The following is a 14,032-nucleotide window of genomic DNA, read 5'->3' on the forward strand; positions in this document are numbered from 1 at the left end:
TAAAAAAGAATGCGCGTCGATACGCGTGACTGTCCTTTGTTCCGAACGTGACGCCATTAATTTGTGTGTTAGAGATTCGATCAAAGCCTTTACTTTCACTTTGCACAGCTTGAACAACGTCGTAATTTACACATGTCTAAAAAAATCTTAAATTATTGCGCGCTAGTTCTTTTTTTCTTCGTGTGATTCAGGTAAATTTTCACGATAGAAAAAAATGCACAGTTTATGGGACAAAGAATAAAAGTTTCAAAAAGTTAAAAAAAGATTTCTTTAGGAAAGAGAGACTCTTTCGAAAAAGAGTTACTAGACAACTAAATATACATATGTATATACATATATGATTCTTTTAAAACAACAAAGGAAAACAAATATGTTACATTTTGCGTGACGAATCACATAAAAAATTTTAATGAAATATATACTCAAGCAAATACATATATTTAAAATTTAATATGATATATATATATATATATATATATCAATATAATATAAAATTAAAATATTTTTACTTTAAAAAAAGCTTTGAAAAAAGCTATTGAATATAATATAATATATATTAAAAATATATTTAAATAATTGGAGATTATATTAAATTAAAATTATAAATGTAAAATTGCACTCCATATCCCAGAATATCTGTATATATATTTATTTAAGAAGAGTATTTAAAAAAATATTTCTGAAAGATGCATACAGAGATATATTCTTTTTTTCATGCATCTCTTTTCATTACGCGTAATAATAATAATTCTTTGATTAATGTTATATTCAATAACTTCGATAAATAATGTTACATTTCCTTTCGATTAAAAAAAAGCTAAGTGCGAAGATGTAAGACTCGAGTCAAGTGTTATATCAGTCAAATCCTCGGGAGTCGGTCGTTCCGATTCCGAATAGCATACGCCGCGAGATAGGTATCGTTTCGGGGTGGCCGTCGGCGTAAACGTTATACCGCGCTGATATTTCGGAATCGACCGGTCGGGTCCTAAGGATTTGACTGGCGTGATGGCTTCGGCACGCGACATAACGGAATACGCGCCGCCGCCGCAACCGTATGACCATAAAATAAACGTTCCTCGGGGTGGCGAGGCAGGCCGAACCTGCGGCAACGTATATAAACACTTATATAACGGCAATTAAACTGCTTTTAAGGCCCATAAAACTGCAGTTTCAATAATCTCTGTGACAACACGATTCTGACCTGTCTACGGAAGCGTGGCTTACTCCCGGAAGAGATTCCGTCACGAGAGAGAAAGAGAGAGAGAGAGAAAGCTACACCGAATAATGTTGAAAAATTAAAAAAATTTCGATCGTTGTCTCCTCTCCCGCTTCACGAATCTCTCGATCGATGCGTCCACCAAAAAAAAATATTTTTTTTCTTTATGAGTCGCTTCACGATCAACCCTCCGATTTCTCGGGCGCCTCACGAAATCTACGTTCGTATTCGTTTCCATTACACGCGGACGTTTTCCGTCGACAGGGAACGTATATTAATGGCTAACCGAAGAAGAAGCCGATGGGAAAACAAAAAAAAAAAAGGATGCCGTGGGAGATGGCATAAAGCAGAATTCCGGATGAAATTTTCCGGATAAAATTTCGATGGCGCGGTGGGAGACAGAGGGGGAGAGAAGGGCTATTCTTTTTCCAGCCAATGTCGGATACCTGCTGGATGCTGATGCGATCCAGGGCGAGGGAGGAAGCGTTTACGTGCGTGAGAGACGAGGAGAGAGAACCGATGTGGAGAATCGGGAGGCGGGAGAATACGAGGATAGGGTCCAGGTAGGGGAGGCATGGGATACGATGAAATGGGATAATACCGACGCTGCAGGACGCGGCAGCCATCATCGAATGCTAATGAGGGGTTGGCGGCTTTTGGGGCAGTGGACTCTGCCCCGTAGAGCAGGCACGCGGGATCGGCCTGATTATAAATTATACATTATCTCCTGCTAGTCCTGCGTGTACACACACCGTAATTCAGCTAGGCGTTTCACGGGCCTGTATGAACCTCGATGTCGGAATAATATGTTGGCGAATCTACTCGGGAGACAGATTAGAAATTCGTCCTCGCCAGCAATTTTGCCATTTGGTTACCGTATAGGGTTTCGTTAATCGGCAAAATGTTAATTTCAGCACAAAAATTCTTCGAAAACTTGTCTCTGTTCTTGAATTGAAAGAAGAAGACGAAAAAAAATCAGAAGGAATCTGTCGAATTTGCCAGATCGCAGATACAAATGTGAAGCCGTTTTATCTTGCTTGGTATCGGTATGAATGAAAATATAAGATCATCTTGATCGCATCTGGCATACATGCTTTAATGTAGCACTCGTTAAAATATATGTATACCGCTGTATATTGCATTCGCAATCTGTTCACACATCGTTAGAAAAAATCGAACTGCAATCGAATCTGCATATATAATGTTTGATAAAAAATGTATTAACAAAAACCTGAGTTCTCGTTTTAAAATATAAGTGAAAAAATAGAATTAATATTGATTTTTAATTGATGGAAAAATAATTTTGAATATAAAAGTGATATACACCTATTTGACATATTGTATTTATACGCTTATTGAAATAGAGTTTGCTGTAATAATTAGATACAATTAACATATTCCTGCTTCTTAACGCCAGAAATATATCAATATCACGATTGCTTATATTTTATCTTATCAATATCAAAAGTAGTAAAATATTAAGGACAAACATCAATTCCTAAAATAACCATGTAGTGTCATGCAAATGAATTCTAAAGTCATACGAGAAACTAATATTAATATTTCAATAATCAATAAGCATACCAGACTTACAATACCATCGAATAAATACACATACTATTTTTATATTCAAAATTATATTTCTCGAGAACTAGACAATCAGTAAAAAACATATTCTATGTTTTTTATTTGTTCCTCCTTTTTCAGAGAAATATCAGCTTTTCATCTTACTTGTATCATAAATTACTGGATTCCTATATTTATAGATGCAACAAATTTTAATGAGATGCGACCTTGAAAGACAAGTTTGAGTCTCGTTTGCCGATTCTAAATTTCAGAGCATATAGCATTCACATATTAATCACATCGAAACAGCGAAGAGTATAGTCAATGAATTAAAAAAAAGGATTTAAAAGCACTTCTCAATTGAATTTATATATGCAATAAATGCAACAGTGCTACAAAAACATTTTATATTTATTATATCACAATAATAAAATATTGACATCTTCGATTGTAAAATCCGTCTACTATTAGATATTTTTTTTTGTAAAATATAGTGTTAATTGATATGCTAAAACATTATAATAATAATAAAGAAAGTTTCGCCATATATTCGATTTAATTAAATGCGATTTCAAAATTAATATTTTATATATATAAACAAATATTTGTGCATCCAACAATTAAATTCTACAAATGGCATTATATTCAATATTTTTTTATTTCAATTTTTATTTTATTTTCAGAACTAATTAAAATGATAGTTCAATTTATAATGTTTAATATTTTCTATTTTTATTTATTATTACGCATTATTATTTTATCGTCTCAAGATTATCTCGATGCTTATTCAGTTTATTCGTTCATTTTGATATATATTTCATTTATTATATTTTACTCGTTTTATATAATTGCTAATATAACACTATTAATCCAAAATAAACGATTTATTAATCAATGCTAATATAAAATGATAAGAGTCAATCTTACTTACAATAACGTTACTTGAAATATACGGGCGCGGATTAGTAAACCAAAGATTAGTAAGGAACAGCAGGATAATGTATAATAGCGAACGCGATATTCTCTCATCGGCCAATTGAATGTACACGAAGACAGATATTATATATCCCGTTTGAATATATCGGAATGTAATTTCCTACCGGGCTAAAGCATTTCCTCCTCTGCAGGTTGGTATAACGCTTGGTATAGCGATCGCCGATGCCTATTTGAAATTATGATCCGTCCGGTGTAAACAAACCATCACGATAAAAGCCAACGGCTGAAGTTTTAATTTTATCTAATCGGTATTTACTGCGCTATTGTGGACTCGTAAGTGGCCGTATAAAAGATAGTCACGGAGATTATTCGCGACTAACATTATCACGGTGACGACAGGTGTAGTTGCCCATATACATGTCCTTTCTTGCATGCGCAACTAACATAAATGAATAGGGTATAAGGACTTAGCGCGTGTGCAGAGCCCGGTAGCACGTAAACGATCCCGAACAATGACCTTGGCATCTCGACACACTCTCGGAATTACATCATTTTTATCGTATACATATATACGTTTACGACCAAGTCGTTAAACCTCGATAAACAGCTGATCGACAGCGACTCGATCGTGCGAAAACAAATTTTGTCTTAAATGTTATGTTTGTAACAATTCAATTTTGTGTATATATGTGAAAGTGTCAATATCCGGATAAGGTCAGTGTGTGTTGTGTGGAAGAGAACTCAAGGAAAGGCTAGATCATTGCGCTCTTTCGATTCAAGAGCTGGCTATAATGTCCTATTCGAGTATGTTTCGACTATACATTAAACTTGAGAAAGAACTGAAGAAAGAAAGAAATGTGACTAGCATATGGGGCCCGTAATCTCATAAGTATGGAAAGAATCATTCCTCTCTAGCAGTCTTTCGTCCTTGTTATAGACACTGAAGAATAGATTTTATATCAAAAACTTATATTGTTGCGAGAGAGCCCAAAAAAGTGGAAATACATACAGAGAAATTTTCATATTATATTAACAACAATTCACGGGATTAAAATATTTTTATGTACTTAATATCTCTTGAAATATATATGTATTCTGTTTCAAAAAAGATCATCAATATTTCATCAATTGATTTAATTCATAATTGATATAAATAGGATTAATCAAATTGTATTTTTAAAAAACCTATTAATTTTGTGACTTCCCAAATAATTAATATCATTTCTCATAATTAAAACTTTCAAATTTAAAAAAAGAAATGTTTTAGATAGAATCTTGTATATATATTCGCAGAAGTATGAAATATATATTTATAGTAACGAATATGTGCGCAAATGACAATATTGTACAAAAGTAATAATGGTATAAAAGTATCCCAAAATTTTAACAGCAATACTCACCGCACACGACTCTATCAAATGGACTCATCCAATCTGAAAAATAAAAAAATTTATTAAAACATCCGTAGAAAATTTAAAAACAAGACGCGAGAAGAAGCGTTTTTCATCTTTTTGCTTACGATGTTAAATAAGATGATAACACACAACTTCAAAAGTTCAGCATGCGTAGTTTAAAGCTATAAAACTTCACGCATGCACTTGAGATAAGCTTATAACGCGATAGGCAAGATTTCTTAAGCACATATACAAAGTCGCAAGACACATTATGATTCAAACACATAATATACATACATTAAATATTACATAAATACATAACAATGAGATATAAGTAAGGAAATAAAAGGAGGGAACTATATGTAAGTCTGATTTAATGAATGGAAAATATTAAACAAAGAAAACGGCAATGACAAACGACTGGATTCAATGATTGATAGATAACATTAGACTGACATTAGTGATCTGCGAGGCATTAAGAATCTTAACGAGTCGTCCTTGACAATCCCCCACAATGAAACCTCGGAATAATATTAAAAATATCTGTTTAATGTTGACATATATGCATATTGAGATTAATTAGACTCGAAATCACAATCGATATCCACGCAATTATTCAACGACAAAATAGATTGAGGAATTATATTGTTATTGTATTACACTGCTCTATATTATAAAAATTAATAAAATGCAATGTCCTCACATATATACGCGATTGTTTATACACAATTAAATGAAAACTTATAAAGATTAAAATATCTAAAATAATTGATTGCGCGCTATAAAATGTATACTCATACAATGAATTTTGGCAACGTGATTCTGATTTCCACTACGGTCTCGCGAACTAAAATCGTCAAGCTATACTGTCGGCTGAATCATTCACCTCGCTCTCCCCAAAGCCGTAAAGTTATTCTTACACACTCATAAAATAGATAAGAAACTTATTGACGCATGAATAGACATATGACAGTAAAAGTGCTCGAAAAACCATAAACTCTTTAAAAGAAGCTAGAGAAGTGTATCAAAAATATATATAAAAGTAGAGGTAAATAAAATTATAAAGACACATACGTAAACTAGAGTAAAAATAATATCAGATTGTGTTTTGTTGTCGTTTAAAAGTGTGCGAAAGCGCTACTTAAATAAAAGATGACGGTTTTAAGTTAGTATAAGAAATTTAAATACACGAAGTGAAAACACGAAGCGAGAACACATTAGATATCAATGGAGCATTTTGTAAGATTTTATAAGATAAAATGATCGATGAATAATCAGAAAGTAGATTAATCTGAAGATCACAATTGAGTAAAGTAATTTATGCGAAAGCGATTCAACTCTCTAGATAACGTGTAAACAGAGAAGACTCACTACAGATTAATGCGTCAATTTCGTTATTTATTTTTGACACATGGTACAAGCGATTGCTAAAATATAAGGTAAACAGAAGGTACGTGGAAAATTAAAATTATATCGCTAATCAGCGCTATCGCGATACTCGCGTTAGGAATTACACGAGAGCGAATTATAATAATTCGAAATAATGCGAGACCTCACGAGTTGGCGAAACGGAAAGTTAACACGTTAACGCCAAGTGTTATTATAACGTGTTGATAGCGAAACGGGCTTCGGAAAATAATTTGCATATTCAAAGATTACAACTTAATCGCAATATATTTCGTGATTCCCTTACTCCGGGTATGCCTTGTATTATATTATTACGTGCCAACACATACACACACGCGAATGTGTATATGCATTGGCAGAACGATCGCGCGAGCGTTCTCCGAAAAATTTCGTCGCAAGATGCGGCGACGCGTTTAAATAACTTAAACAAGCCGGTTAAAAAGTGATTCAGCCAAGTCGGCGTCATCCAAGATATAACAGATACGATTGTTGTTGCGATTGAACTGGAGCTTTTACCTGGAACGACAAATCAAATCGCGATTATGCGAAACAGTGCGCGCGGATGAGAAACGTCAAAAGTCAGCTGATCTATTTCGCGCTTTCGACCAAGTCGACGAGGCCCGTTTTTTCACTCGGAGTTATTTCGCGTGTGCCGTTTTTGTCGCAACAATATCAAACGCGCGAGAAAAATATGATGGAAAAAAATTTCGCGCGCGTCAGCGTCAACAGAGAATGCGACAACAGAGAGAATTAAGCTCTTGTTTTGTGTTGTTCGCCGCGAATATACCGCGATAAATACCGTCGGCGCTTTGTCCTAGCTAACACCTTGGCGGACAAAGACACTACACCTCGACGAGGCTCACGTACGGATGTATTATGTACATCGGAATAACTTGCGAGTTTCGTGCGGTAACAACAGCGTCTGGGACTCCGATTTTATAAATGTAAAGTGTGTATACTCTTCAATAGATATATCCGTGTATTCTTGGAAAATTACCTGTTACATACCGAATTGCGAAATGTTTTCGTCTCGACACTCTGTTACGTTTACGGCTATAATAATGCAGCAAAATTAATATCACGTGATTCTAAAATCGTAGAAAAATATGAAAATATCTTGTTCATCCTCATAGACAAATTTTAAAAAATTAATTTGAAGCATAGTTTATCAGCTGTTGAATATCATATCATTTCATTGCAAATTACTTAAAAGTTATAAGTATTCCGATATTTTATAGAAAAAAATCAACTGAGCAAAAGAATATGTCATAAAAAAACATTGCGATAAAATGGGAGCACTTTTGTATGTATATGTGCACATATATATTAAAAATAAGAAGTTTTCTGATACGTGTTAAATTATGAAATAGCTAGTGTTATTATCAAGCATTATCAAAACGCGCCATCGAATGAAAACACGTGTAAAGAAGAGAGATGTGAACAATGTACAATTATATACGCATATACGCATATATGCATATACAATTTCTCTCAGAGAAATATATAATGTTTGTATACGTATAAAGCATTGTAATATTTTTACAAATAAACTGTTATTTATATGCTTTTCAGCATAACTATAATGAAAACTGCAAACTGTAGAAATTAATTAGATCGTGAATTATATATAGGAATCTTATAAGAAATATCTGCTTTCTCCTGAATTTTTTTCCTCCATATATAAATGTTTTCATATATAAACAAAATATTTAATATAACATTTATATTTTCCCACAATTTGTAATTTAAAAAAAGTAGAGAAAAGAATGTATAATAGTTAATAAATTCAATCTCTCTTGAATAAATTTAATAAAATAGCAATGAAAGTATAGAAGCAATCGAAAATTATTTTTCATCTCACGTTTTGCATAAAAATCATATCATTTAACTGGAAGAGAGTTTATACATTAAATAAATTATGGATTAATTATTATATAATAATAAATAATAATTTTTTATGGCGTATAACTGTTTCTATATTCTTTTACATACTATATTATACATTCTCTGTATTAAACGATTAATCGCGATAGAGAACAGTTTAGTATTTCTTGTCCTCACATCATGCTGAAAATTTCATGCAAATTGCGTTCGTCAATGTATATTTTCTCAATCATGCAATATGAAAACAAAAAAAATGTATATCGCAGTATATCAATCTCTAAATCATAAAAATGCAGAAACAGACTTATATACTTTTTTAATCGCTTCTTGCTATGTTTCAATAATTAATTATTTAATCGAAATAAAAAAGCACACTTAGCACAAGTATAATTCGATATAAAGTAAACTGCATAATTCATGCACATTTGATTGTACATTTGATTGATATTAATTTGCAAACGGGGTATTAGAGTTTAATAATACGACGATGTTCGGGGGGGGGGGGGGGGGGGGGAAGAAATAACAATTCAACGATGAATTAGCCAGTTAAAAAAAAAGACGTGCCTAAGACGTGTTTTACGATGCCATAATTTAACTTCTCCTCATAAGTCTACTTCTGCAAAAGTTATATATATTCGCACATTCTACCCATGATATAGTCAAGCAACTGCGACGATAAAATCGCGGATCTTCGTCGTGATGTATTACTCGCGAATCTCGCGAATATCTCGTTATTACATCAATCTCACCAGGTAATAAAAAAATAAAGAAATAAAAAGAGATCGAAAAAGAGATCGTAAAAGAAATCTCGCCTCTCTATCCATACATAGACGAAAACTCACCGGTGATCGACATCCAGGGGTACCGAGGTATGTCCGAGATCCCGGGTTGACCGGTGGTGGGTTGTTGGCAGGACGTCAGGGGATCGACGACGGCCGACGCGGCGGCCGCCTGATGATAGAACTGTGCCGCCGCGGCCATGGACGCCGAGGCAGCGGAAACCGCCGAGGATGCGGACGCGGAGGAGACGAGGCTACCGGGTGTAGCGCCATTCTGATGATGGTGACCCAGGGTATAGTTAACCATCGGGTCGGCCGACGCGGGTGCCACGTTCCCGGTTAAACTGGCGGTGTAGCGGCAGGACTTGTCGCCGGCGGTTGCGGCGTCGACGGCGGCGGCGGCCGCCAGGGCAGCGCTGGACGCCGCGGTGGACCCGAAACCGGGTACCATGCTGGACGTGGCGCCGAAGGCGGCGGCTGCGACCGCCTGCTGCTGCTGATGATGATGATGCGCCGCTGCGGCGGACACGTAAGGATACATGCCGGAGGTTGTGCGGGCCGCCGGTGAGGTCGATGCGGAGCTACCCGAGTGCTGGGGACTCGAACCCGTCGGGCTCGGCGAGTTGTGCTGCTGGGCGTAATTGACAGCCGCGGCCGCAACTGCAGCCGCGGATAGACTCGATTCTAGACTCGCGGTGACCGGACCTGTCGTGCACGCCTGGATACTACCTGGATTCGCGCTTGAGAACAATTGTTGCGGATGAAATTGTTGGTACTTGGCAGGTAGCATACTATCAATTATGAATTTCGTACTCATATCGGGGCCGCTGTCGGTGCCGATGCGGACCCGATGCCGAAGACACGCCCGGACCCTATAGGGATGACCGGGACGAGTGCCTCAACACCGACACCGTGGCGACACGTCCACCGGCTGCTTCATTGCATAATCCGTAATCTCGGCACGGATCACGAATACATGCACTGGTATCTCTCGGAGCAACGTCAAGGGGAAAACAGGGCTCTCTCTCTCTCTCTCTCTCTCTCTCTCTCTCTCTCTCTCTCTCTCTCTCTCTCTCTCTCTCTCTCTCTCTCTTGCTCTTCAGGGAAGAATAACGCGCGCGAACACTCTTTTTTTCAGCCGCCTGTTCCAAGGAGATTAATTGCTTTTCCCCGCGCTCGTCCACTATCTCCTTCCCTATCAGCAATCAGCGTCCACTTTTACTGGTACCACTTATGCAACTCTCAGCACATTATCACAACAACAATACCGAACGCGGCGGGATGCATGCGGTCACTGGGAAACAACTGGACCACGAATCACCGACCGTCCGCGATGGCAAATGACATGTCCCTCCTCTCCGATCTCTTTCTCTCGGGGTCAGGAAAGCCCACGGATCTCTTTGTGCCGGAGATCCTCGTGTTCGTGAAAATTTCCGACCCTCGCTCGAATTCGTAATCGCGCGCCCTCCCGGAATTACCGAATCCACCCGGTATCGGAAATAAAAATCGGCGATAAAGCAGCGGGTCCTTCTTCACAATTCGGACCCACCCCGAACAACCCAACTCGTAGTCCCAACTCGGAAATTGGGCGACGATGAGAACCCGACGACGGCACGAGGAGAGAGAAGAGAAGAGCGTGGCCCCTGTCAGGTGTTAGAAGCCGTTTCTTGCGTACTTCTCGGATAGTCGACGAATCCTTTATGGGCCATGCATGAAGGTACTATAGCCCCCTATCCCGAACGCCGCGTACTACAACCCACGGCGAGCTAAATGTAACCCCTTACAATAATGGCGCCGCTTGTCTCTCCCGTTCTGTTCCCCCCTCTTCTTCTACGAGCGGCGAACGCGCCGGGGTACCAGCTGGTAAACAGAGCCGTCCAATCCCATCGTGGCCTCACCCGAGGTGGACCAATCGCAGACGCGCTAGGCGCGCCAAGATGAATGGGTCTCTTTCTCCATCGGCGCTCCTCTCGCTCCGGTCTTTCCTTTTCGCCGATACTGCGGACTCTCTTCCCACACTCAGGCTTCCACGCATCTCTCGCTCGCTCGCTCGCGTATACCCGGCGTGCTCCGTCCGTCCGACGGTCCGTACGTTCGCCTCTTCGCCAGTGCAGTCGTGCTCGCCACGTTGCCTTATACTTCGCAACGTTCCAACGTCTCACACGGTATTTTCTGTCCTTCTCTATAGGTTACTCTATTTATCTCTCTCTCTCTCTCTCTTTCTCTCTCTCTCTCTTCCTTTCTCTCTCTTTCTTTCCGTCTCTTTCTCTTGTTTGAGTGCAGTCTTTTCATCTCGTTCTTACGCTATCTTTGTCGAAATTATTTTTTTCTTTTAGATCCTACGAGGCAGCACTTTTTTCAAATTTTTCGTACACGTTATTCACTTCCTTTCCTATCCTGTGTATTAGTTTTAAGATTTTAGAGATGCAGAGATTATACTCATACTGTCAAATCTTGAAGAGAGAGTATGTACACACTCAATAGTACTCAGTGTATTTCTCTTTCGTTTGCAACAAGAAATTACTTTTCTTATATCTTATAATTGCATTAGGCATTAACATTTTTTTTATTTTAGCTGAATTTTCCTCTCATTCCTTTGTACCTGATAATCTTATGTGCATGGTGTGATTTTAGTCCTTCACAAAAGCAGCAGTTCTTCATAAATATGTATATCATATTTTTATTTCTACTCATTAGTACACTATAAATTTTACTTCTTTCACGAGAATATTTTTATGACACATAATACAAAGAGCAAAGAGATACTCTATTCATTTATTTTCTTATACATATAATCATATAAATTTTTCAACCGCAGGCTTGTTATTTTCTTCTCGTATTTATTGTTCACTATTTTCGCGATTCAATTTTTTATTTTCGTGTTTTATATTTTATATATGTATATTAATTTGATTTAATTAGTGATATATACAATTTTATAAATCAATCTATAAATCTTACAATCAATAAAGGATATAATTTCAAACAACGTTTTGTCGCAATAAATATAATTATTATAAATCGTCATCATCGAGAAATCTGAAAATAGTTCTCATTTCGAGAAAAATAATTTGTATTATATTTCATACTTTATTTTATAATTTCTCATAATGAACAAAGTAAACAACCGTCATTACATAATTCAAATTTAATTAAAGTATATTAAATAATAATTATTTTCAGTTCATAAAATATATATAACTTCGTTGACTATCTGATAGATAAACACGAGAAAGCATTTGATTCACCATTTTTCTACCCTCTTTGCCCCCTTACCCCCCCCCCTCTCTCTTTCTCGACTGCTTTCGCCGAGTATTGCAGAAACTAGCGCGATTCGGCCGCCGTCGAATCATCGACTCGTCGACTTTTGGAAACCACTGAACCAACTCGTCCCGGTTGGAATATCGCGGCGGCATTTCTACGTGAGAATGGTGGCACCGCGTTGGGGCGAGAGGTGACGCGGCTTTCGCGAGAGGGAGCGGCTTACATCAGGGGGCGCGAATATCATGATAGAAGGTGTACCGAGAATATCGCACGCAAAGGTAATAAGGTACACATAAAGGGATGAAGGGTGGTGGATAAAACTTACAGCTTAGATTGCGACGTTTCTTACGATGGACAGCTCATTTTACACATCCTATTTCCCGTTGGCAAACCTCATCGTACGCGCGGTTAAAACACCTTTGTTTTAATAGAAAACATATTTATTCGTTTCGTAATTATTGTATCTCGCTATGGTTATTTTATTCTTTTTCTGAGATAATTAATTTGTTAAGAAAAAGAATGAAAAAATTTGCTTTTTCTTATCAATAATTAAGCATTACATTACGAATTAAAAGAAATATTTTTTTTAGGATTTATAGAAAAATTAGTATATTCGGCATTACGTTATTAATGAAAAATACGATAATATAATCTATGAGAATCTCAAGAGCCTCATGTAGAGATTAGTAATCCAAGTATAATATAAATATGTATTAAATCGACGAATTAACGAGTCCATTCAATTCTATTTCAGTACCTGTTACCAAAGAAATAATGAACTCTCAACAGAATTTTATCTGATGATCTTTTACCATAAATTATAATGATATTTTAATTCTAGTATTTTTTTCTACTTCAGTTTTTCTCTACCTACTTTTCTCTACTTGATCACAATCTCAAAAATAAATCAAAATTCTCATGCGTATTACTTACTTAAATTATTAAATTCAAAGAAACTTATTGCTTAAATTATTATTAAATTTAAATTATTAAGAGAACTTTCCTGTTGTAGAAGCAATTAGATTCACATAAATTTACTTAATATATATACAAATGTTACATAAATTAAATAACAGTCTTAATTGATTTTACAAAGCTACCTGGAATCAACACAACACCAAGTACTTACCATATAAATTATTGGATGATAAATTATACGAAGATCGCCCTCTGAAATCAAATTCAAAAAATCTTAGTTTTGATATTTTGCAACGTAAGAGAATAAAAAAGTTCAATAAATGTACTTATTAATATCTTTGATATTTTCTTAACTTTGTTAGCTTTTTTATATCATATGCTACATATTTGCTAAATGTAGTTTATGTAAACGTAAAGCTATACAATTTACCTTGAAATACATTTCTTTTCAATCGCATAATTTCAAGGAGAGACAAGAGAGATAAAATTCAGTAATTCGGTGTAAAAAATAAATCGGGATATAAATAATATATATTTTTTAATTTAATTTACGAAGGCAAATATCTTCTCGTTCTATAAGATATCATTTAACAGTTTATATTTAATATGTATGAAAACATAAATATCTGTAGTTCTTTGTGTTTATGCAGTACTCAATATATACAACA

General features: G+C 36.2%; 2 protein-coding genes across 5 annotated transcripts in view; both read right to left on the minus strand.

The window, feature by feature from the left end:
* Positions 1-12,070, minus strand: part of LOC145941848 (homeobox protein abdominal-A homolog) — a 31,931-nt gene extending 19,861 nt beyond the window's left edge. The window contains exons 1-2 of one of the 2 annotated variants that reach the window (XM_083048195.1): positions 9,246-12,070; positions 5,119-5,151 (exon numbers count right to left, since the gene is read on the minus strand). In XM_083048195.1, coding sequence (XP_082904321.1) covers positions 5,119-5,151; positions 9,246-9,999 — 787 coding nt within the window. In that variant the 5' untranslated portion in view covers positions 10,000-12,070. The remainder of the gene's footprint in view (positions 1-5,118; positions 5,152-9,245) is intronic. The other variant, XM_083048196.1, reaches the window with a different exon arrangement.
* LOC145941850 (uncharacterized) overlaps positions 1-14,032 on the minus strand; it is a 163,179-nt gene that overhangs the window by 42,918 nt on the left and 106,229 nt on the right. For 2 of the 3 annotated variants that reach the window (XM_083048206.1, XM_083048205.1), the window contains exon 4: positions 13,576-13,616. In XM_083048206.1, the coding sequence (XP_082904332.1) occupies positions 13,576-13,616 (41 nt within the window). Of the gene's footprint in view, positions 1-12,182; positions 12,864-13,575; positions 13,617-14,032 lie in introns of those variants that run through there. The other variant, XM_083048208.1, reaches the window with a different exon arrangement.

The sequence above is a fragment of the Prenolepis imparis genome, unplaced genomic scaffold (genome assembly GCF_030444845.1).
Source record: "Prenolepis imparis isolate NDT839.2.m4 unplaced genomic scaffold, iyPreImpa1.0 SCAF_10, whole genome shotgun sequence".
Classification (NCBI taxonomy): Eukaryota; Metazoa; Arthropoda; class Insecta; order Hymenoptera; family Formicidae; genus Prenolepis; species Prenolepis imparis.